The sequence below is a fragment of the Homalodisca vitripennis genome, chromosome 6 (assembly GCF_021130785.1).
Source record: "Homalodisca vitripennis isolate AUS2020 chromosome 6, UT_GWSS_2.1, whole genome shotgun sequence".
In the NCBI taxonomy this organism is placed as follows: Eukaryota; Metazoa; Arthropoda; class Insecta; order Hemiptera; family Cicadellidae; genus Homalodisca; species Homalodisca vitripennis.
In genome coordinates this window covers 32,745,799-32,771,497 of record NC_060212.1, presented here as the reverse complement: position 1 = coordinate 32,771,497, position 25,699 = coordinate 32,745,799, and the positions used below count along the sequence as shown (strand labels likewise).

Here is a 25,699-nt window from a genome sequence, read left to right as displayed (position 1 = left end):
TTCAAATTTACACAGAGATTTTTCACAAAGTAAAAGCCTATATGTTTTAATTATTTTGCTTAGCTCAATAATATGGATATGAGTACATGTTAGAATTTAGTTCCATTTAGTGACATAACATTTTTGAACAGATAATACTTTGATTGTTTGATGAAAGTTGTAGAATAATGGTTTATCTTGAGCCAAATTAGTTGCCTGTAACACCTTTCCAGGTATCTTTTAAAGAACCACAATATTCAAAAAAATTCTAAAGCTAAACATCTTTAATATGCTACAACAATAAATTAGACAACGTGCTCTATTTAAATATTGTATTGTTTTAAAATACATGAGTTAATACATAATAGAGTAACAGGACTTTAATAACAAGCAAAATTAACAAACATTAGGAATCCCAAAAAAATCTTTTGAAAAATACAACATAACATATCTTACCAATGGCTGAATATTCAAATCCAAATAAATTTTATTAAATGTTTATTATTTTTATTATCAATAAAAAGTAAATCAGTAAGTTATATTTAATAGAAAGGGGCAAAATAATTAAGAATTTTGGAGTTTATAATGTAAGAGATCATTAAAAACAATTACTTAGTAATTATCTTAAATTTTGTTGTCTATAATTTATAAACTTTTTGATATAATTATATTCTAATAAATGCAGCAAGGCTCTATTTTTCATAAATAAATAAATCTTTATTATAAAATTTTGTACATGTTTTATAAATTTGTTTTGTGCACACCTCCTTTAGTATTACATAGTCCTCTACTTTTGTTATCTCTTCATACAATCAAACTGACATTCTGTAATAACATTTTAAACAGCTTGTGCTCTGAGGATGAACAGTATAAAACCTACACACAACTACTAATATGACTAGGTCTATTCTTGCTCTTTATTCTTCTTTTTCATGGTTGTCTGTTACCTCCTTTCTCTTCTTCAGTGGATTGTTTTTACACTCGTTATAAAGATTGTTGAGGTCAAATGCAGCTTTCACGTTGTCCTGAAAAAATATTAAATAAATCAATTAGTTTTTATTTCATTTCTATAGAGCCAATGGGAATGATCCCTTGAAAGTAACAGCCTGTTAATTTATTAACAATCATAATAAACTGAATTAATCTTCCTTTTGGTAACACCAAATCTTAATCTACTTCTTTCTTAATTAATATTCTTGTTGGTGGCCATTTCTGAATAATGTGTAAGGGTACTTTTAAAAAACAACAAGAAATAGACATACAAAGGAATACACTGCTTGTTGCACTTCATTGTTAAACTCAGAGAGAAAAAAATGATTATATTGGAAAAATAAGTGATTAGAATTATAAATTAGAAAATACACATTTACTTACTTTGCCCATTTACAATATTATAGAAAAATATAAAAGGAGGACTATGCTTTGAAAATCTATTACTTAAGGTAGGACATATCTGTGATAGTCATTAGTTGGAAAATGTTAGTTGGTTTCTTACAAAAATTAATGTTTATTGCATTATTTATAACTATATGTAAAAGTTATGAATGAAACTGTAATGATACATTAGAAAACTGATAATAGAAGCATCAAAGAAATGTTATCAAAATCATCATTAATCACAAAAACAATATCATGTTTATCACAGTAAAATGGAATAGATGATTTTATGAAAACATACCATTTAATTTAAACCCTTCAGTGCCAGACATTTTATGTAGTATTAGTCAAAAGTGAAGGATATTTTTACAGGTGTTATCAAAAAGTGTAGTTTCATTTTTAGCAAATTGCATACGTTTACTATAATATATCATATCTTTGTTATTTATTGGTCAATGTTTATAAATTTTGTTTTTTTATACACAAATGTATATATTAACACTCTATATACTCAAAAACTTGTTAAAATAAAAATAACAACAATACAATTTTACCTTGTTGTTTTTATTTTTAAGTTAGATTCTCAAGTTTTTTTAAATATTTCACACCCAATAAAATTAAGCACATTAAAAGATTACTTTCCTTTCAACAAATCTACCAATTTTTATCGTATTATCACTTAAAATAAAAAATATTACAGCATTTTTTAGTGTTGTGACTATGATGCCACTGCCCACACCGGCCATTTTAATCGTCAACTTTAGTAATTGCTACTGACTGATCAACTGTGTTGTTGCCTTATATAACATGCTTATCAGAAAAAATGTTTGTGTTTAATAGGAATTTATATAAAATGCATGTAAAAATATAATGCATTATAATTTTTTCTTTACTTCCGGTAAACAGGATATTGGCACTGAAATGGTTAATAAAAGGTTATGTAATTTGTAACAAAAATGTATGACAGAAGTCAAATACGTTTTGAAAAAAATATTTTCAAAACATAAAAATCTAAAAGTTAGACACTAAATTGTATGTACTGTATTTTCCAAAAACAATGTTTGTAATAAAAAGAACAGAGCTTATGTCATAAGCAAAACCCTCAAAAAGAGCAAAAAATTAAAAAAATACGTTCTATATTATACGTACCTCATTAACAAATAATACTTATTCTATTACAAATGGTAACACATATAACTCTGCCTTATTAGTTAGGTATTATAATAAAGTATGATTACAAAATAAAACATTTACCAAAGTAAGTACCATGGCAGTTAAGTAGAGCCTTTTGCAATAAAGGTCTGAAAAACTCGAATTTTCCCATCTGTTTACGTTATGGCATCAAAGATACGGAATATAAAAGTGTCACTTTCATTCAAGTAACTTTGTTTTACATTGGTACCTGACTCATTTTAGTACATTTATATCTTGCAGTATAACAAATACAAGAACAACCGCAATTTCACAAGTTGGAAATCCAACTGTGCCGAAAGAGTTGAACTTCCTTATGCACAGGTGAGAGATACCATTATTATTTAATTTTTCACAACTTGAAATAAAAATTTAATATGTCTTTCGGCTTAGCCGGAAAAAGTAGGTAGATTACAGAAATATTAATATGGTTTAGTTTAGAAAAAACAAGATTTCGACTACATTTGTACAAAAACAGTTTTCTCTAGGCCCATAAATAGTATACAATAGATGAGTTTTTAGGTATTTTATCAATAGATATTTGATCAATGCAGTCCCCCAATCCCCTCATGACTGCAAAATATTTTTTTTCATTTTCTCGATCATAACCCCCAGAATTGAAAACTAACATAATCCTAAATATATATATTTATATATAATATTTATATATATATATAAATTCTATATATATATATATATATATATATAAATTCTATATATATATATATATATAAATATAAATTCTATATATATATATATATATATATATATATATATATATATTATATATAATAAATAGTATATAATATATTATATATTTATTATATTTTTTTGTTATTTATTTATATTTATATTTATTTATATATATAGATAGGCAGCTATTTAAAGTTTGGAAAAGGAATGGTTATATATAATTTATTATGCATTATAGCAAAAAACTAAAAAGTGTTTTACAATTCTCAGGTAATTTACGATATGTTCTCACCTATTTTTATATATCTCATACCTTTTAAGACAGTGGACATAAAAAGTTTTAAGGAGTCTACAACATTGCTGCAATATTGTGCAAACACAATAACCACTGTAGTTTTTTAATAGATTCAGACTAAACTTCATACATGTACAGCATCTACACAAAGCTTGGTTGAGTTTGTTAGCCTGTCTTAACCAATAAAATGCTTCAAGATTGCAGTCTTTGGAATTTGGGCAGATTTTTATCTAGGATATTTCAAAGCATAGGTAAATCAAAATTGACATTTTTCTTAAAATTTAATTTTGACTAGAAATACATCAACCAATAACCATAGGGAGTTGGTGGGGGGGGGGGGGCTGAAGTTTTAATATATCCCCAAAAACAATGATTTGCATTCTTATAATGATCTTTCCGTGGATATTGGTTGATGTATTTCCGTTCAAAAGTTAATAGGAGGAGAGGGGGCTTTTGGGATACCTGGTATAAACCTGGGGGCCAAGTGTGGTTTTAGGCTCTGGATATCATGTTCGGTGAAGTTATATAGAAGTTTCCACATGTGCTACCAAAACAATTTGGGAATCTCCGGATTATAAAGACCACATCTGATACTTACTTCTGAGAAGAAAAACTTCTGGAGCTTCCCCTTGGAGTCTACAGCCGGCCTTCGCATAACTTCCTTGCCCTCCTTGAACAGTATCATTGTCGGCAGTTGTCTACTCATGGACGAGTCATTCACATAGTACTTCTTCGCTGCGTCCGGGTACCGGCCAATGTCTATCTTGCCGAACTTTAAATTATCCAGATTGTACCTGGAAAAACGAGAGAACATTATGGTAAGCAGATACTACAGTAGAGGGATGGGGAAGTATAATGGCACATTTTTAGAATGGCTGGTTCGAGTAATACACTAGAATCTACCCTGCTCCCCCATACCTCTTCGCTATATCACACATGAGCTCCTTATATTAGGTTACCCAGCTATGATCAAATATTTGTAAAATGTTTCCATGTGTGCATTGTTAAAAAATATCTCCAGACATCAGTAATCGTGCTGCATAGCTAATCAAATAAGTAAGCTACTACAGCACAGTTGAAAACTCACCATTCAAGGGATAAACTTCAATAACAATCGTGACAACTTTCAAATCACTCACCATTAGTAGGAACAATTTTTGATAGTTTAAACTGTTAACTTACTCGACGGACAGCTGGGAGAACACTGGAGCAAAGTTTACGCAGGCAGGGTTCCACGCTGTGTAGAATGTGACAAGCCACGCTATCTTTTTATTCCGCATCAGCTCGTCCTCCACACCCTGAGCAGTGCGGAAGTAGATGACGTTCTCTGGTCCTGAGTATGTTGGTTCCGGCAGAAGTAGTCCAACCACTAAACATTACAAAAACATAAACTGGGTTTTTCAGTTCACGCCATCACAAAACATTACTGACACAATTCATGTTTACTGTTTGTGCCTTGGAACTGTTTGAGTCATATGATGGACAAGATTCTTACCTTCATAAGGGTAAAAATAGAGAAATGAAAACAAGTATTGTTGTTGTTATTTTTTTATGTACAACATATTTTATATATACAAGATTGAAGACATTAGCCATATATAAAACACTGGCCAGAGCAATGCGCATTTACAAAACCAAACATGAAAAAAGAATTTAACAAAATGAAAGTACTTTCAAACATTATATTCTATTGTCCTGGAAATTAATAATTCTTCTAAAACTTCAGAAATAATTCAGACAAAATTTATATTATTTCAACAAAGAAAATAGCTCAAATCAAATGCTGGAAGCCTGTAATAAAGAAGCCATGTTTATCACTATTGATCATACAGTTTATTGGTTGGTTAAGCTTTAGCCAAACATGACATAGCTTCGCCCATTCAAATAAATTGTATAAGCAGATATATATTATTATATTATTGACAGTATTGGTTTAAAATCTGGTAAGTGAAGATGACTTTTCTTAGGGAAGCTGAAAAATATTAGAGCTGGCATTGTTATGATGCAGTATGATTTGGAGAACTTAGATGACAGTCATGGTGCTCATTACATAAACCAGCACCAACTAAGAATTAAGATTACACATACAGTTTGCTATTTTCTCAGTGAGTCAAGATGATTAACATCATAATTTTTTTGTTTTAAGAAATTGTACAAATGTAACAAAGCAAATAAATATTCTGAAGTTGACAAGTTTGCTCACAAATTTAATTTAGTGTGACAATTTTTTGTTAGGACTCTCTCTAGACATAAGTTCTAAAACTGCATTATATTGGCTGTTCATCTTAAAAGGGTTAAAGCTAATAAATAAATTTATTTGTGGAAACCAATATATACTCACTCTACAATAAATTGGTCTGACTAATTTACAAGTGTTTTATATTATTTTAATTCTGTTAAAAGAAATCAACCTCTTTTCGAGTCTGCAAATTTTTACTTGCCTATTTTGAAACCTATTTTTTTGTGTTAGAGATTGAAAACAACTATGTTACTGGTACCCTAAATTATTTTAATTAACTTAGCCATTTTATCTACTACAGTTTGTTGTTTTTAGGAGTTGCAAATATAATTAATTTGTTATAAATGTTATTATTTCAAAATATTTGGAATTATTCCTTATCTATTTACATGTAATTAATATTTATTGTAATTACACGTTTCTTTATAACTAGAACTAACTCTATATATGCCTACTCCTTGCTTATAGCCTAGTAGATACTTACAGATAAAAATAATGCCAAAGAAAACTCCCATGCGTATGTCAGCATAGAACCAAAGTATCAAGTTGGCGACCTTTGTGTACATAAAACTTGAGGAAAGATAGTTGATCATGGTTACACTTCCCGCTTTCCTTGTCCGGATCATTACCACAATCATGAGGAAGAACAGGATTTCAGATTCTCTCTGAAACAAAGATTAAAAATTGGCTTTTGTCATTGGCAACTTGTTAAACTTGAATAAAAATAGTTGAACGAGGTTCCAACATACTTTTACGGATCACTATAAAAAATATATAAAATAATACCTCAATTGAGGCTCAGATCACATAAGCTCTATTAAATGTTATATTTTTAAACTACTGGAACAACCAAAAATGGGCACAGAGAAACGAATTGCAACGTAAAATGGCTCAGCGTTATTTACTTACATCTGGCAACCACCTTCACTTCTGTTGCTTAAAATAATCAAAACTTTTAGTAGGCCTACATCGTCATTTCCCCAAATAAAAAATCAAGCATCTAAAAACAAGTGCTGTAAAATCATTTGTGTAGTATTTGATTAATGGTCACAAGTAAAATGGGGATGGACATCCGTTAATTTCCGTCAAGGGGAGACTTTAATAAGCGGCCTACACTCGTTATTTGATTGCTATTATCGAACAATTTGATATGTCATCCAACTTCGATGTATGTAAAAATCGTACACAATAAGAGTTATAATAAATTACCATAACAAGAAGAATCTTGTACAATACAATGTTTCTTTACAATAACATTACAAGACAACAAAAACCAACTATGGCCTAGACTTAAATATTAAAGAAACCTTACATACAATATTTATAACCTGCCCCGCTTGATATCAATAAGTAACCGCTTTTGCGAAATGGAGGAAAAAATTTTCCCCATGTGTTACCAGGAGCCAAACCCGAATGTTGAAGCCACTTGAAACAAATCACGTCACTTGTGAGAAATATCTTACATATATATTCCTCACATTCATCGCCATTTTCAAAGTCTCAAAATATTAGTTAATCGTTGTTGTTTATTGTTTACATTAAAATTACTATAACAACTGTAATAAGTTGAAATCATATGATAAGTTAAATAAGTTGTAATATCGAATTATCTTTCAGATAAAAACAATCAAAACCATTCGATAAATGCAATCGAATAACAAGTGTAGGCCGATTATTAAAGTCTACCCACCGTCAAAAGCTGTAAGACACGTTAATCCTTCAAATAATAAGAAATGTCAGTTATACACTTTGCTTTATTTGTTCAATTTAATAAATACGCATTAAATAGTTAATTAATCATTAACTTGTCATATTTTATATACTTATAAAAACCTTGGGAAACTATAGGTCTACTTTAACCATGAATAAGTTGATGATTCGATTGTAGTGGTGGCTGCTTAATAATGTAGTGGTGGTACTGCAGCCTGCAAAATAATTGCATTGGTGTTAACCAAACACAGTTAGAGGTGTTTTAATGGCAAACAAAACCAAAATAACAGAGAAAAATCCAATAAACAAACTTCACCATCGAGGCCAAGATGGTGGACGAAATGACAAAAAATAGGGAAAGTTAACGAAACAACTCGTAAATTACCCTACAAAGCAGTTCATAGATGGATTCTTCCTGCTGAAATTCCCAACCCTTTTTTTCTCTGAAATGTTAATAACCTTGCTATCCCCTCCAGTTAAGCCTAGGCTACTCCTTAGTTTTTTGTAAGAGAAATCCCAATTCTCACAGTTCTCTAGAATGACAACCTAACGTCATATAGCCTTATAATCTTCCGTCCAATATGAATAAAGTTAGAAATGTTTCTATTGTAGTCTACATGATAACAAATTGTAAATTTGCTGAGGTTATGATTTTACATCTAACCATAACTACTTGGTGTTTCTAGAGATATTTATATAACTAGACTAGGCTCTATGGTAGGCCTACTTTAGTAGAAAATAAAAAGTATTACTACTTACAGAATCAAATTCACATTGTGATTCTGAAGAAGGAAAAATAAAACTGCAGAGAAAGGGAAGTTTTTTGGAAACAATGTATGATAAACTCAAAATAATATTAACATAGTAATATGGCTTAAACAGCAGTCTTATATCTTTGCTTATCTTCATTTTTGAGAAAATTCAACTGCACTGCACAACTGTCCAATCAATAAACAATTTCAAGTAAATTCATCCAATAATAAAAACAAACTTATCTTGTACAAAACAATAATCAGATTAGATAGAAATACTGGTTTCAATTTTAGGTTATGTCACTGTTTTTCCACTTCAAATCAAGAGGTGTGCCCAGGGCTCAATATTGGTATTTTTCTCTTTTGTGCTATGGATTATACATGAAACCCCGATATGCATTGTATTAATTTAAACTTCTTTATGTCAAATACGGATATTTTACTACTCAACTTCATAAATCTGCCTGATCCAATTATTAGACACTGTTTTCTCCGACAGCCTTAAAAATTAGCCATATCTTTCACATTTTTAAGAAAGGCTGTACTGTTTGCAGGAGAGACATAAGAAATCAAAACACAAACCTACAACCATTTTACCATAGCTTTCAGCGATTTTGTATTGTAGAGTGCCCCAGGGGTTTTTTCTAGGGTTCATTTCGTTTAATTTTTGAAATGTGTAAGTATTAATGTGTAAAAAAATGTCATACGCCTTAACTTAGATAACTGTGTAGTTAAAACTTTCCTTTAGATTACCTCTTTTCTTTTTTATATTCAATTAAATACAAAAATAAGAAAGAAATTTCGTCTTTGTAGTTAGGTCTTTCGGCGTTAAAACAATATTCTTCTAGATGTAACCTTTATCTTCTCCCTGGAGAAACTTAAACCATGTCCACAATGGATACAACGAATTCCTCAATTTCAAGACTTTAGCAGTCTTTCATATTTTTCGGTGACATTTGTTCACTAACAGTTTTAACACTACACGCTAGTACATCCCTATCTTGAATACTGCTTTTATCATTATGGTTCCCAAATAGTTAAACTTGAGGACTGAGGTTGAGAGTATTTTGACTTTGCAACATTATTATGTTATTAATCAATGTAAAAACATTATTATGTTTTTTAATGAATCGCACAGGCATGTCAACAAGGATGGTCATGTATCCTTAGAAAATTATAATCGGAAATGTTGTTTATAAAATAACTGGAATAAATCAGACACCAAGACGATACTATATTTTATCGCAAATACTTGCTCTCAGCAAAACAAAACGTGTCAATGCACCCTAATTAATATAATATTTGGATATTGATCATAGATTTATCCAAAGGAAATCAAACTCATTGTAAATTTTGAAGAAAATTCCTGATCAAAATTAACTCAAATAACTAACAACTTCAATGTAGATACGGAGATAATTTAATCTATATTGTTTTATAAATTGAGCTCATGGTGAAGTGGTAATAAGAATCAACAAAGCAAACGCAAGATAAAGAATAGTGAAACATCATGGCAAAAAACATAAGCTTGCACTTATGCATATTCAAAAAAAAAACTCCCACAAAAAAAAACAGTAACAAAACAAAGGTCAAGTTGGGTACAGACAGAATAGAGAGGTTAGGTAGTGACTGCAGAATAGTGTAGACTGTGTGTAATAGTGTGAAATTCGTATTATACAAGTTATAGACAATTAATTGCTCTCATTTTATTTGTTTTATTAATCTATTATATGATGTATAATCTAGATCTTGCATGAAAACTAAATATTTCTTCTACAATTAAATTTTAAAATGGGATAGGTTATTGAATACATTCAATATAACATTTACAGGCCTAGCCTTTACAGTATTATTTTCTTTCTATGTAACATCTGCAGAATATTTATAAAATGTTGTCTTCGTGCAAGAAATATGTTCAGTTCCTCTGCTCATTACATGTTAAAAACATTTCAAATTCAACACATCATTGTTTTCCGCTTAAACCAGAGTCTCCAATGAATGTTTTCGACCGTAAAGCGAAATCAAAGCAAAAAGAGAGAGCAGGAGGAATGCCTGATGTAGAAGTTTATGATTACTTAAAAAGTGAAATAGGATATAGACTGTCAGACAGAGTGTTAGATGTGAAAAGGACTTTCAAATGTGCTCTTGATCTTGGATGTAGTCGTGGTTATGTTTCAAAACATATTATTGCAGACTCTGTAGAAAAACTTATTATGTGCGATACCAGTCCAACATATCTATCTCAAGCAAGCCCTCCGGAAGAAGGTGTTGTTGTGGAACGTTTGGTTGTTGATGAAGAAGATTTACCTTTCGAAAGCGACTCATTAGATCTTGTTATTAGTAATTTATCATTGCACTGGGTAAATGATTTACCAGGTACATTTTCACAAATAATGAGAGTGTTAAAGAATGACGGTGTTTTCATGGCTTCAGTTTTTGGAGGTGACTCATTGTTTGAATTAAGGTAAACAAATTCATTCCAGGAAGCATGTTTATTATTTATACAAATGTCTTATAAATGATTGATATATAGCCTAGGCTATGTAAGATGGATCATGAATTAAGATTTATTAATAACCATCAAGCACCTAGTGATAGTTCTGTTGAGACCATATACTTGATACTTGTTATCTGCATCCCTGACCAGGTAGCTGGATCTATAGCGTCAAAAATTTAGCCATTTACAGGACATTTTGTTAAAATATGCTAACAAGGTGGTAAAATACAAGTTTTGCATTTTAACCTATTGTTGTAGTCCCCCCAATTTAAGAATTAAAGACTTGCAGACATGACAAATAGCAAAGATGTTTAAAAGTGAAATTACTTTTCACATATAGGGCAATATTTCCTTGTTCTATATTTGCACAATTCATCATATAATCTTATGACAGTGAATCAACATCGTGTTAGTCATTGCTGATGTCAACCATTGCACCAACGTAAAATAACGATACTAGTGAAAGCAAGGGGTTTTGGTTCAAAATACCGACAGTGTTGTTTATTACAACTGTCTAATAGTCCTAAAAGTTCACATAGTGATGACAAGAGAGCCTTCGGCTATGAACACTGGCTATGACAGAACCGTCATTGCTGCTCCATGCTGATGGCGATGAATGGAAAACATGCTTCGAGATAGTACCTACCATTAAAATCAATTACGTGCAGGAAAATCATTTCAACACCAACCACCTAATATGTAGAAGTAACTTAAACATTTGTTTCTTTAAGCCTTTTAGAACTAGCAGCGAAGATCACCTATACACTATTATGTGCGGATGATCTAATATCCTTTTCTAGTACTTTTTTATAATTTGACCAGTATTCCTTTTTGTACTTATTTGTAGAATATGCAAAACAACAAATACTACTTCTTGTAAATTAGAAATAATATCTGATTGGTAGAATAACAGTTCACCCAAGTGAATCAGCTAACATCACAACGCATGCATCTGGTGCAGTGCGTGAGAAAGTAATCAAATAGTTACAAAATGTATAGATATGTATAACAGAATGTCAAAATTATCAGAAATTCTATTATTTACTTAAATTGAATATTGCCTTTTTGAGTAGTATTAATAGTGATACTTTTTGAAAATATTTTTAAAACAGTAATAACATAAAATGTAGAGTAGGGGAGAGGGGGGCACCTTTCAACATTTTTCACTTTTCAATTTTTTGTAAAGCCACACTACCATAAAAATTAAACTTTCAAGCACCTGTGGCTAAACCTACATTAGAAGCATCCTCACAATTTTTACCAGAGCTATAAATAGTTTACAAAGGGTTCAATTTAAAATTTTTAGTGAAACCTTGCACTGTGTTGAAATGTACCCCACCGGTGGGGCAGTTTTCAACAGAGCGTGGGGTACATTTCAACAAATGAAAAAATTTAAATAATTTCAAAACATATTATTTAAACAAACTTTATTTTACAAACTAAGATAAGAGAAAATTAAACATATCTCTATGATACTTCATAATAAAGGTTTATAAAAACTTAAGAGCCCTAAAGAAACACATTTAATTAGATTTTACATTTCCTACATAATCTTTTCTTTGATAGAAGACAAATTTATTGAAAATGTCAGCGCGGATACAGCTCGAGCAGTTCCTCCACTGATGTTTGGCTGTGGTAGTTTCATTTTGATGTCGTTTCTATCAATGCTACTCGTGTCCTCTTTTTCAGGGAAGTAAAAATTTCCACGAATCTTCTTTTTTTCTTAGAAACTTGACCATGTAAGTCATTCCTTCCTCTTCTATTCCTTCAATTTGCCCCACGTACATAACCACTTTCTTCTTTGTAGCAAATTGAACGAGGACGAAGTCATTAACTTCTAGCACTGTTTCCTCACTTAGGCACCTTTCAAAATCAATTTGTTCCTCAATTTCATCAGTTGTGTTTTTTATAAAGTTGTGCTAGGTCTTCACATTCCGAATCATCATTTAATGGAACATCATCTACGTATTCACTGTCTGATGAATCAAAAAATAAATTTTTCTTATGTTTAGCTTTTCAGTTTCCCTACAATCGGAGCTGGTTTTCTTTTCTTTGCTAATCTTTTCAGAGTTTCTAATTTAATTTTCTTTTCCAATCTTTTGAGGGTTTCTTCTTCAATTCTATTTTTTTCCGGTGTTTCTGTCCAGTACCACTGACTTACCTTTTTTCCGCCCACCCTTATTTTTTTGTTCTACAACTGGTGCCTTCGGGTACGGTCTTACATCCTCAGGCGTTAGTCCTCCTTTAGACATTTCTTTGTCTACTTTTGTTGGTGTACAGATCTTACTCATACTTGGTTGTTGATTTATCTTGCTTGTGCTTGGTTGGTGGTATTTCCTTGGACGTGCTTGGTTGCTGGTTTTCCTTGCTCGTACTTGGGAGACTTTCCAATGTGCAGATCCCGATATGAGGAGGAGATTGATCAACGGCTTTCTCAGGAACGTGATTGACAGAGGATGCTACATAATCTTCATCATTAAAAACTAGACGGTTAAATGGCCAGACACCAGTTTTTGCAAAGGCTGCAGTTATGTTTTTATTTGAAAATGAAGCAGCGTATGCAGTGTTTGCCAATGCAGCTAGGTTATGAATGCTGATGGTCTTACCTGGGGTTTGATACCATCCAATCATTCTGTGCTACTTTCAACTTAGATTTTGAATGGTCCCAAGACTCCAAACATCCAAAGGCTGAAGCCGGTGAGAACAGTGAGGAGGGAATGTCACTAACACCATTACCATTATCCTTTGCATATACCACAGCATCAAGTGTACAGTGGCTTTCATGATTGTCCATTACTACAATGATTTTGTTGTCTGTAGAACAGTTAGTATGCTTTTTGATGTGTTTGAGGACTTCCAAAAACAAAAGGACCAATCATCCATCCACTTTTTGGACTGTTAGCCAAGCCTAAACTTCCAGGTGGTGCCACCAAACAGCATTGAGTCATGAAATTTAGCTCTTGGGAAAACAAAAACTGGTGGGACTGTATTTCTACAGCATTAATTATCATACACATAGTAATCATAGTACCACGCTCGCCTGAAACGCTTGGCCTACTTGGCGAGCTCCTAGCTTAGCAACAACATTTGGAGCTTTGGACAACTGTTGATACTCCTGTCTCGTCGACATTATAGATTTTGTCTGCGGTAAATTGTCCAGACTTGAGGGCTCGCTCATAATTGTTGAAAAACTCAGTAACATTTTCTTTGTTAAAAGCTGTGGCTCTTGCCAAACTAGTATTTTCGGGTTTTCTCAATGTAAGAGTTGGTTGGCGTTTCATGAAACTCTTTAACCAGTCAGTTCCAGCAATGCGGTTTTCCTCCCAACTATTTGGGATTTTTGATCCAAGGTTTTTTGCATAATCATGTGCAAGCTGTCGAACTTGTCTGTAGGTTAACCCGTAGTTCAGTTCTGAGCATTTTATTATGTATTTTGAAAGCATGGTTTCTTGCTCTGCAGTGAACACTTGTTGACTTGTGTATTTAGAGCTGTAGCATTTTGGTGTGTTGGCTACAGGCCTATTGGATTCATCATTCTTAGGATCGACTACGTTTACCTTACCTTTTTTCAATCTATAAAATAGAGCGGAATAGTGCATTCCATATAAATCTGCTGCTACTCTCAATGACATTCCATCTTGGGACTGCTTTCATTGCTTTGGCAATGTCTTCTTCACTAACTTCTGGTTTATTTCGCTTCTTCTTGTAAGTTCGCACCATTTTATAATCTGGAAAGAGAGAAAAACTATTAGGCTAAGTGTCATAACATACTGTGAAATGTTGTATTCTACATTATAGGCTAGTAGGCTTACTAATGTATACTTGACTTAATAGCCATTCTGTCAATATTAATTCAAATTGAACATAGACTACAAACAAAATTGCCTGATGGATAGGGTGGCTTTTGTATTTAGGCTAGCTGTGCTATTTATAGCCTAAAAACTTGAATATTGTTACAGGTTGTTAAAACTGTGGAAAGCCAACCAAAGATAGTGTTTTATAGTGCATATACATTTATATTAATTATTCAACCTGAAATATTGATTGGGGTACCTTTCAACGCTGTTGAAATGTACCCCCAAATCTCTGTTGAAATCTGCCCCAGGTGCCACCATTTGCTTTTGATGACTATAAGTAATCACAGAAAACATAGTTTTGTCTTATTTATTATGTGCTTGCATGTAGAATTTAATAAGCTATTAGATGCATAAATCTCACTTACCTCACTGAACAAAACTTCTGTCGAAAAAAGCAGGTTCAAAAACTGAATAAACTTTTTACTTTTGAGGTCCTAAAACATGTTACACTCAATAACTCAGCAACTACTTAAAGAAATGGAGGGAAAGTTAATGTCTACTGTTGTACATCATGAAAGGCTATTGGCTTACCTATTGACCAATATCTGAGCACTACTAAAGGAGGGAAATTCAAACTGTTGAAAAGTGCCCCATGTTGAAAGGTGCCCCCCTCTCCCCTATGTTAGTATTCCCGTTATTGGACAATGTTATGTTGAATATAACTAAAATGCCCAATATCAGGCATCAGTTGCAGGGTTAATGTACATATTATTTAAAATTTTAGATGTGAAATTGTATATTGATGAAACTTTATAGGTTACTGATTTTAAATAAGTGAATCCTGTCATTCCAGTTCCTTATACTATATATGATTTTTTTTAACCTGTTTTTGTTTTTTTTGATACATTTTTCACCACAGTTAACTATCCCTTTATCTCGTTTTAATTTAAGTATAGTTAGTAGTTCTTCGTAGTAGTTAGTAGTTCTTTGTAGTAGTTAGTATAATGTACTGTCTTAAAACTTTTGTGTTTTATTTTTAGATGTTCTCTCCAATTAGCAGAGTTAGAAAGAGTCGGAGGATTGTCACCACATATATCTCCATTCACCTCAGTCCAAGATATCGGCAATCTTTTGACCAGGTCTGGCTTTACGATGTTAACCATAGACACAGATGAAATTGTTGTTGGCTATCCATCAATGTTCGAACTCATGTGGGACTTGAAAGGTAAAAAATTATTTAATACCTAAGTTGAGGCATTAAAATGATCTTCCATTTCCTACTGAAACTAAGAAATTAAAATATAGGTTATTTTTCAATTCAAAACAGGATTATAAGTATTAAATAATTTATATATGAAATACATTTATTTTAACCCTTTTGCTGCCAGAAATATTTGGTCAAAATACAGTTTAAAAAGATCCTATAAATGTCTTACATTTTTCTGTAAACTTTCATAGTTTTTTGTTTATTTTGTACTATTTAAATTGTGTTGCAGTACTAAATTATTATTACACATCATTTAATATTTTCAAATCAGTAGATAAAATAAATAAATTATTGTAAATTTTTCAGTTTACTTGCCCAAGTGGTGCCAAAAATGTATTAATACATTTTAAAAACAATTTCATAGGTAAACCTCTTGATACAAAATGTGATGGTGTTACATCATCATCATGAAAAGGTCCAAATCATTAGAAGTTTTTTTTTTCTTTTTTTTTGAGGATGTTAAGCTTATGCAACTGTTTATCCTTACTTCACAATTTACTCTAAATCTATAGATGAATAAAGCTAATTTTATAATTCCAGAGACTTTGCAAACTAATTTTTCATTCACAAACCCAGTATTGTTTGCGCACTTTAATGTAGTTTCATGGGAACTGGATGCTTACAACATAAAGATTTTTTGTTGATATTTAATATATTGAATGTTGGCAGCAGAGGTGGTAATTTTGGAGCTACACTCTATGAGAAATACATTCAGCAAATCCTGAAAAGAAAATTATTTCAAACTATCTTCAAGAGTACCTAACAGATTTTTCCAAAATCAGTATATACAGACAGTTTTAAACAAGCCATGAAAAATAAAACAGTTAAAAATTTAATCCATTATTACATTTATGAAACTTAATTAAAAGTAATAAGGATAGGATTGAAAGTAATTCACACATGCTTTTACAGCATGAATTAAAACATTGCAGGATTTTGCAAAAGATACATTAAGTTAGGTTTCGGAAGCATATATATATATATATATATATATATATATATATATATATATATATTTATTTATTTATTTATTTATTATGTAACCATTAAGGGCAACACATTTCTTCTAACTTGTAAAAAGTTTGTTCATTCCACCACTGACAGGTTCCTCCTACTCTTCTTAAATCCAAGAACAGCTGTCTTGCCCACATCATCCAAAGTGTAATGTTTACCCTAAAGATCTGTCTTCAGTAAAAGAATAAATTTAAATTTTAAGGCACAAAATTGAGGGAGTAAGAATGATGTGAAATCAGTTCAAACTTCAGGTTTCACATAGACTCTTCAGTTACGTGCGAGTTGTTTGGACAAGTGTTGTTATTGTTATTATTGGTGCCAGACTTCCTCTAACATAACTAACTCGACATTGGAGTGTTTTGGAGTTTGTATGTAATGAGAATGTGCTGTGACCCTTGTTTCAGAAAATTAGTCATATAAACTTACCTAGCATCATAAAACATAATCAAAAGAATTATTTGGGCAGCTATGGGTTTTTTTCAACAATTTTTACTTTTTCAGCCTTTCAACCATTTTATTGCCAGTGATTAATACATATATTCATATAATTTTGTGTAAAAAATACAAACATGTAAACAGTAAAAATATTATTTATTTCTAATAGAAATATAACAATCTCCATTGTACAAATGTAATAAACAGCAAAAGTGCACAAATATTAAAAACTTGTTCAAAAGGATATATTTGTTAGTAATTTATTGTAGTAAGTATGACATATTTGGACTGCTATGTATCAAAATCCTTAGTATGACATGTATTATTATTAATTACCTAATAATAATTTTACTGTAACAATAATCATACTACATTCAGTTCTTAGGCTGGTTATGGTATTCATAATTCTAAATATGCCCTTTATGACCTTGTTGCAGTAAAATTTCGTAGTAAAAGCAACAATAACCTTCCATTAAAAAATGTATGACAAACAAGCAATCTTTGAATTCATGCAGGTTTTGAAATTGTTTTGAAAAAAATATAATTATTATGATAAAAAGGATATGGTATAGATTGCAAAGCTTTAACCAAACATCACAGAACATCACACTCTTATTATTAATGTTTTGTCTAGTACTGTATCCTCAAATGATTCTACAAAAAAAAAAAAAAAAAAAAAACAATTCATTTGTATTGGTGGGAGAGTACATTTTTAAAGACTCTGTCACCAACTAGCTAGGTTGGTTGTCAATCATTGGTTGGTGTTCAAGGATACCGAAATCTTAGCAAGTACTTAGTAGTATGGCCAAGATACTGTACTGTTTCGGTCTTGCTTGATTTCTTCATAAAAACGTGAACTCTAGATTCTAGGAGTCAAGTCTGATGGTGCCAGATTTCAGATGCTGCACTAAGCAGACGGTGAAATTGAGCTGAACACGATATTTATGTCAAATTGAAACATGGTTAAATTGTTGACAACTGGAGAACTTTACTATGTCACAGGTTTCACATATTTGCGTTATTTATCCAGCATCTGGGAATTACCAAAAATATAATATTTATAATCAATACTGCTAAAATCTTTATGAAATTTATACATTTCTCATAATGCACTAAACGCTTATAAAGCCCTAAGATCTTATACCAGAATAGAAGAACAAAGAGCCTAACTTTTATCTGCAGCGAACTTGTTGACAGGTATGGGAGAGAGTAATGCAGCGAGAAATCGAAGTTTACACCTGAGCAGAGACAAGATGCTGGCAGCAGCCGCTATATACCAGGAGATGTATGGCCAGGAAGACAAGATCCCTGCCACGTTCCAGGTGTTATACATGGTAGGCTGGAAACCTGACCCGTCCCAACCAAAGCCAGCGGAAAGGGGTTCCGGTCAAGTGTCTCTCAAGGATCTCTACAGGCTTGACGAAGTTGTTAAAGATATAAAAAAGATGCCACTGGATGACAACAACCCTGACAAAGACAAAAATAAATAGTTTGTTAAAAATACCAGTTGTTTTATTATTATCTACTCAGACCATATTTTTCCTTGTTATAACTATATATTTTCAAGATTTTAACAAATTAATGTATGAACTTACTCTTGCTTCATGTTGTTGCAAAAGTCTGCAAATGATACTAGTTCAAAATACTTGTGTGTTTATATACAAGGTGCTTCAAACCACCCGGCAGCAATATCCTGTGGTTGAACCGTTTGACATAGAGCGATGTAATAAACCATGACATTATTAAATCTGTTAAATGTTGCAAAATTGTTTTTTTTATTTTAAAATACAGTGTTAAAAAAATTAGTCGGGTTAGAATCGAAAACTTTCAATAGTGTCAGGATAGGTCAGTTGCATATCATTTTAGAAGGTCTTTGAATGCCGAAAAATTTAGTAACAAATGTTTGAAAATATCTTGTCTGGATGGCGGGGACATTTTTGGGATTTTCAAGGTTATCTTTTTTTCTATATTACTTTTGTACTTAAATTTGCGAGTGTCAGTTTATTAAATGGAAACAGCACAAGATAAGCTTTTAAAAGAGTGTTTTATGACAATTGTTGCAAGTTATTTTACAGTACCAAATGTTTTAATTACAAACATTTTGCAGCCACATGCAAAGTTTTAAATGAGAACAGGTCATGTGACACTCATAGATTATTACAAATTTTATAGTTCAAACTTCATTTCTACCTCTTTTAATTTAAAAGTTATTTGAAAAAAAACTATATTTTAATAAAATTCAAGTATTGAAACCAGGGTGGTATGTTAACTGAAATATTTAAACAATGACAACAAAATATGAGTTTTTCTGAAAAGCCATACAAGTATTTAAAAAACTAAAAAGCTTGGATGAATATATTAATTATGCCGTTAGGATGGTACATTTTTCATGGTCATACAACTAAAAATAAGGACATAACACTGTGCAAGGTTTAACATTGTTCTTGTGGTTAAAACTCAAGGTCACTTTACTGGCTCTTAATATCCACCATTGTAGCCAAAAGTGACAAATCCTTTATCCTTCATTCAGTACACCATGTCATTCAAGAGTATTCTGCTTGGAGGAATCAGGGTTTCAACCTGTCTGTAGGAACACTTTTGAATTAAAAGTTATATTGGAATTTAGCCTTGTCCATTTTTTTTTCTTGCTTAATTTGTTGTATCCATTTTCTTAATTGCATTTGAAATACTATTTGGAGGCATTTCCAGATAGGGTTACCAATTATATGAGAGTATTGTAAGTAAATATGATATAAGTTCAGGTTATTCATCAAAGTTTTATAGATGGAGACATGCCTTCATGTAAACCATTAAATAGATGGCAAATTATATAACAATAGAACAAACATTTTTATTTAAACAAATTGATTTTAAAATTACTTGATTGAAGTTTCAGTTCACATTTTTCCAAATACCCTCTTCATCACGAAATATTTAAAAAGAAAAAAAGGGATCAGCCTTGTTCTTTCCCCCAACGACATACAGGTATATGAGATGATAAGTTTAAACTTCCCGCCAAATTGAAATCCTGGATGCTGGCTGAAATTACCATATAGGCTATGACTTTTAATTAAATCAAACTTGTCTTGTCTCTAATTATTCATAATAACAAAATTACTGATATAATGTACCTCTGGATTTTCTGCTGTGTGTCTAGCTCTCTTTTCATTGGATCCAGATGACTAGACTAGGGTTCAGGAACTTATGAATTCGTTTCAGTCAAAATGTTGTAATAGCGGGACCTTCCATTATTCAGTCAAGACCTGCACATAAAGGGAACCAGGGTGAATTACTAAACTTATATAACCATAAACTTCAATATACCAAACATTTATAGGTGTTGTCATACCAATACAATGTATCAGAGAGATCGATCAACGTGAGGCAAAATTGAAAAATCGTACCAGTGCAGTAAAAAACTATTTAAAAAATCAATTTGCAATAAAATATTGATTAAAATTGCATTATACTGTTATTAGTAAAATAAACATGAAAATTCTACAACTATCTTAATGAATGTATTGTTTCCTTCTTTGTTTTATAATTACATATAAGCCATGCGGAATTCAAATAGGACCATAAATATGTTTATGCTCGGCAGGGTACATTCCTCCTTGCTTCATATCCACATCAGCCTAAATATGTAATTACACATTGTAATTTTATATAAATACACATAAATATTACATTAGTAAATGAAAATTTCAACAACTACTATAAAAACACACATTGGTAAATACATAAAGCTAACACGTTTTTGAAGGAAATTATTAGATTTACATCTTGCACATTGCAAGTTGATTACTTACATACAATGTTTAAAGATATAGGATAAATTTATTGAAAAGGTTACTCTTCTTATTGGAAAACGGTTTTACAGTAAAAAGAAATAGCAAAACAATAATGGTATCCAGTGATATTAAATTAAACAAATGAGGATATTAAACATCAAAGATGTCATCGTAAGGTGTAAATCCAATCAATTTTATACAATAATAGTCATACAAGTTAACACTTTGATTTGCGACATCGGTCATGAACCAACTTTAGGACAATGAGGATAGTAGTAGTGACTGTCCACAGCAATCAACGTGTTACACTATGATACATCTCTAGTTACAGTATAGTACGTTGTTAACACCTGACTACGACACCGGTCTTGTTCCAACCTTTAAGACAGCAGGGATAGTAGTAGAGACTGTCCGCAGTAGGTAATGTGTTAAAAACCATTATCAGTATTTTAAACTTGTATAAATTTACTATTTCAAACTGTTAGGCTTTACGACTGCATCTTTGATTTTGAAAGACTTATGTATTAAATTTATAACAATTTGACAATTGAGTACGTAATTTCTTTATACTGCAATATGGGATACACATTTCAAATGTTGTTTAAATTTTGTTCAAAAATCGACAAAAGATTTATATTGTTCCTCTTGCACAAAATAGCAGACCGATAACTCTTAAATTTTGAATGTTGATTTACTCTTGATGAAATTTAAGTTGTCGTTAAATACAATTTTACAGTAATTTTCACTTATTAAATAGTCTAAGTGGTTTGTTTTCATTACATTCAAAACGAATACCGTAATACGGGGTGAATAGGGACAGTTTTTAAAGTTATTTAGGTACTTTGGGATTATACCGACCACACCAGTATGAAGAACACAAAAATAGAAATTTATAGAAACAAACATGATAGAACGAAAAAACAACTCTTCAATTACAAAATTACAAGCATTTCCAGGTATTGTGATCGGTATTGTTGTCGCTGTTATCTTATCTTTCTCGAGAATCCTGATTACGGCAGGCCGCGCGGCATCACGTGATTTGCACGGTACATAATTGCCTTTCCATTTCAATTCAATTTATATTTCTGATTAGCCCCTCTAGAATTTGATATTTTACTGATAGGTACTATCTCGAGGGATGTTTTTCTTTCGTCGACATCAGTGCGGGGCAGCACCGAAGGTGCTGTCGAAGCCCGCGCTGATGGCCGGAGGCACTCGCATTTTGGGTGGCGGAATGTGATCAAGAATAAAAACAAGTTTTGAGTGTTTTTTTAATAAAGAGTTTAGTTTGGTAAATGTTTGTTTTTGTTAAATTTTTGTGTTTGGAGAAATGTAGAGGTAAAACACGAAAGTACAACAAAGCGATGCACCAGCTGAACGGGCGGCGAGGCTCTGCAATCACGTTATCTACTAGACGCTCGACTTTGACCTCTGTCTGAGGATGGGGAGGGGTTTGCGATAAGACAATTCCTGTTTTATACTGACGAAATAGTCTTCTACGCTAATCTAGTAATCAAGAAGCAAAATGTTAAATAACGATTCATGTCTGGGTGTGGTCGGTATAATCCCAAAGTACCGTTATTTAACAATATTTTAACATCCAAATGACATCTGACATAACTCACATGGTTAATAGTTGGTACTAATGTCTAGGCATCTAATCACACCCCTCTCCTTTCTCAATCAGTAATACCGATTTTTATATTTATTTTATTAATACTGTCCCTATTCACCCCAGGGTTGGGGTCAATAGGACACCTATTTATTTTACATTAAAATGCCTATTGGGTGTTACTATGCAGTGTATAGGGACACTTATTATGTTTTTTTTTATTCCATTTTAGTTATTAAACATGATTAGATATTCTGTTAACCATTATTTTGTAAACATATTGTCATAAATAAGGATAAATGATTTTGAAAATCGTTGCAAAGTACAAAGTTTTTATTTGTAAAGTAACAAAGTTTTACAGTAGGCTACTTACATTTCAATGGTTTTTAAATAGGCCTATATAAAATAATAAAATTTATGAAGACACACTTTTTACATTTGTTTTGGCCTACTTTAGGGGGTCGGATTCAAAAATATACCGTCCCCTCTGTGAGTGTGGCGGTTTTAAAACTGCCAAAACGTCATCCTTGTTAAATGGGAACTCATCAGGCACATTGGGAAAATAAAAAATATTGTCACATTTACTGGACTGCCGAAGGAATGTCCCAATAAATTCTGCATCTTCGATTCCTAAAACCTTCCCAATAAAAACCTTTACCCCCTTATCATACGTAAATCTCACTTTCACCCAGTCTCCTTCACTGATGCACTCCGCTAAATCTTCAGAACGCTCTTCATCGCTCTTTTCCATATCAAAACCTTCTTCATTAGAATCATAATTAGAAAATTCTTGATTGTCTGGTACATCTTCGTTTTCAGATCTTTCATTTTCTGTTTCTTCCTCGTCAGGGTCATCAAAATCTGCAAGAGTGACGCTGCGGCCAGCCGGAATGTTCAGTTTCTTTTTTCGGCCTACTGCTTGTTTTTCACTCCCATCACCATAACGCATCTCTTTCAAGAAAGTTGTTAAACTGTCATTTACACTAGTGCTGCTATTAGCCTGACTGCCATCAACATCTTCATCCTCACACAGCTCAGGGGGCAGCCGGTCCAACACACGTTTTCGGTTAAGAGGAAAAATTCCTGCCTTGTCAAAACCTGCAATGATGTATTTCTGTAAGTTAGGCTCTAGTTTTTGTAGGGCTTTCCTCACATGAGATGGAAAATATCTCTTATCAAAGGCATTGCTATTCCTTTCATGAAATTTTGCTTCTTCCATAACATTACGCCAGCATTTTTTCATGGGGCCGAACAGTGCTATATCCAGGGGCTGCGTCAAATGGGTTGAATTAGCCGGCAGAAAAACAAACTGGATGTTGTTTTGTTCACTTAGCCGAATAACAACCGGTGACAAATGTGAACTTAGGTTGTCACCTATTACAACTTTTTTCCCATTTGATCTGCGACAGTACGGGATGACAACTCTCTGAAACCAATCTAAAAATGTGTTTCCGTCAATCCAACCTGACTTGGTGCGGTTGTAAAAGCATCCTGGAGGTCCACCTTGGCACCATAAATCGTACAAGTTAGTGGCTTTATAAATTATGTAAGGAGCCAGCATTTTGCCAGAAGCAGTGGCAGCAAACATCACAGACACATTGCTCTTACTTTCGTTCATAACTCGCTCAGGGTATTTACAACCCCTTTTAAAAATTAGTTTGCGACGGCCTGGGTCATCGGACAACGCAGTCTCATCATAATTGATTATCATATCGGGAGGAACATCTGTAACAGTGTCCTTCAACTCATCAAAATAGTCATTGATTACTTTTGGAGATAATTTCGCTCTACTTCTTTTAATGTTTTGGCACATTCTTTGGGACAGAATGGCCTTGTGTCTTGATAAAAAACCCATCAGCCCAGTCTGCACCAGGAAAGTTATTTTTAAATTTTGATACATTCTTCCCTTCTCTATCCAAATAATACTTAACAAAACACCGGACATCAAATGTACTCAGAGGATAACCCCATTCACCACACTTAGATAGGCTAGCACTGATTTCTTGCTCTAACTTTGAGTCCAACGCGGTCTGTCCCCCTTTCTTTTTAAAAGTCAACTCTCGTCCACTTCTTGCTTTTTTTGCGTATCGGTGCAGCGCTGATTTTGAGATTTTAAACTGCTCTTCAGCTTTTCTAATAGACATGCCTTTTGCCACGGCATCTAGTGCTCGTTTTATGGCTTCTTCATCAACAGGGCGGTGATGTTTGGCCCTCGGATCTCTTTTATAAGTCCTCGGCATCTGAAATCAAACGACACAGATTAGGCTTAAAAATATACTTTAAGACAGCATAAATATCATTATAAAAACATCTAATAAGCAATTTCTTTCATTGAAGGTAACCTACGCAACAAACTATTTTATGTTAGATCACTTGGCTTTGACCACAAACAATGTCCCCATTCACCCCTTTTTTTCTTCGAAGTACGCTTTTTTTTGTTTTAAAATTTGTAACATAATAAATTATTATCCTATTTCTACTTATATTACGTTATTTTACTCACCTTGAGGTATTTAAAAAGGCTAGATTATTCTTGTTTCATAGAAACATCAACTTGGTTCACACCACAACAAACTTTTGAGGTTACGACAAATTCCTTCTTCTTCTTTCTTCTTGTTTGCTGAGTTTCAGCAGGTTCTGCTTACTTTGAGCATGGAACCTCGATAAACATTCTTGTATGTAACGTCACTTTCAAGACTTAAGTTATGTTAGTTTGTGTTTTTATTTTTGTTATATTACCTTATTTATAGATTTAAGAAAACTTACAATTTCCAGTATTTTTTCAATATCAAAGCTTGTTAAAAGATCTTTCAATATATAAGGTGGATCTATTTTCTTCGCTTTCAGTTTAGTGAGCAATTCATGTCTGAAGTCGTTATATTGCACACAATCAAAAGATTAAATGTTGAAGACTTTTCTATGGAACCTGCATTGCATTTGAGGCATAACGGAGTGAAATAACAATTGATCTTAAATAGGGTTTCATTAACCCAAGCATGTCCAATTCTTAGTCTATTTATCGTTACTATTTTATTTCTACTCAGTTTGTA

General features: G+C 32.2%; 2 protein-coding genes and 1 long non-coding RNA gene across 3 annotated transcripts; 1 reads left to right on the top strand and 2 right to left on the bottom strand.

The window, feature by feature from the left end:
* Positions 1–674: 674 nt before the first annotated feature.
* LOC124364230 (thioredoxin-related transmembrane protein 2 homolog) lies at positions 675–8,573 on the bottom strand. Its single transcript, XM_046819552.1, has 5 exons — positions 8,244–8,573; positions 6,259–6,439; positions 4,718–4,904; positions 4,134–4,329; positions 675–1,004 (listed from the first exon to the last, which is right to left on the bottom strand). The coding sequence occupies exons 1-5, from the start codon at positions 8,391–8,393 to the stop codon at positions 897–899; spliced, it is 822 nt and encodes a 273-aa protein (XP_046675508.1). The 5' UTR covers positions 8,394–8,573; the 3' UTR covers positions 675–896.
* Positions 8,574–9,835: 1,262 nt separating this feature from the next.
* Positions 9,836–18,749, top strand: LOC124364229 (arginine-hydroxylase NDUFAF5, mitochondrial). Its single transcript, XM_046819550.1, has 3 exons — positions 9,836–10,700; positions 15,571–15,755; positions 18,444–18,749. The coding sequence occupies exons 1-3, from the start codon at positions 10,126–10,128 to the stop codon at positions 18,734–18,736; spliced, it is 1,053 nt and encodes a 350-aa protein (XP_046675506.1). The 5' UTR covers positions 9,836–10,125; the 3' UTR covers positions 18,737–18,749.
* Positions 18,750–24,742: 5,993 nt separating this feature from the next.
* LOC124364228 lies at positions 24,743–25,415 on the bottom strand. Its single transcript, XR_006922590.1, has 2 exons — positions 25,153–25,415; positions 24,743–24,889 (listed from the first exon to the last, which is right to left on the bottom strand). It is a non-coding gene; the product is annotated as an uncharacterized LOC124364228 (long non-coding RNA).
* Between the last annotated feature and the right edge of the window lie 284 nt (positions 25,416–25,699).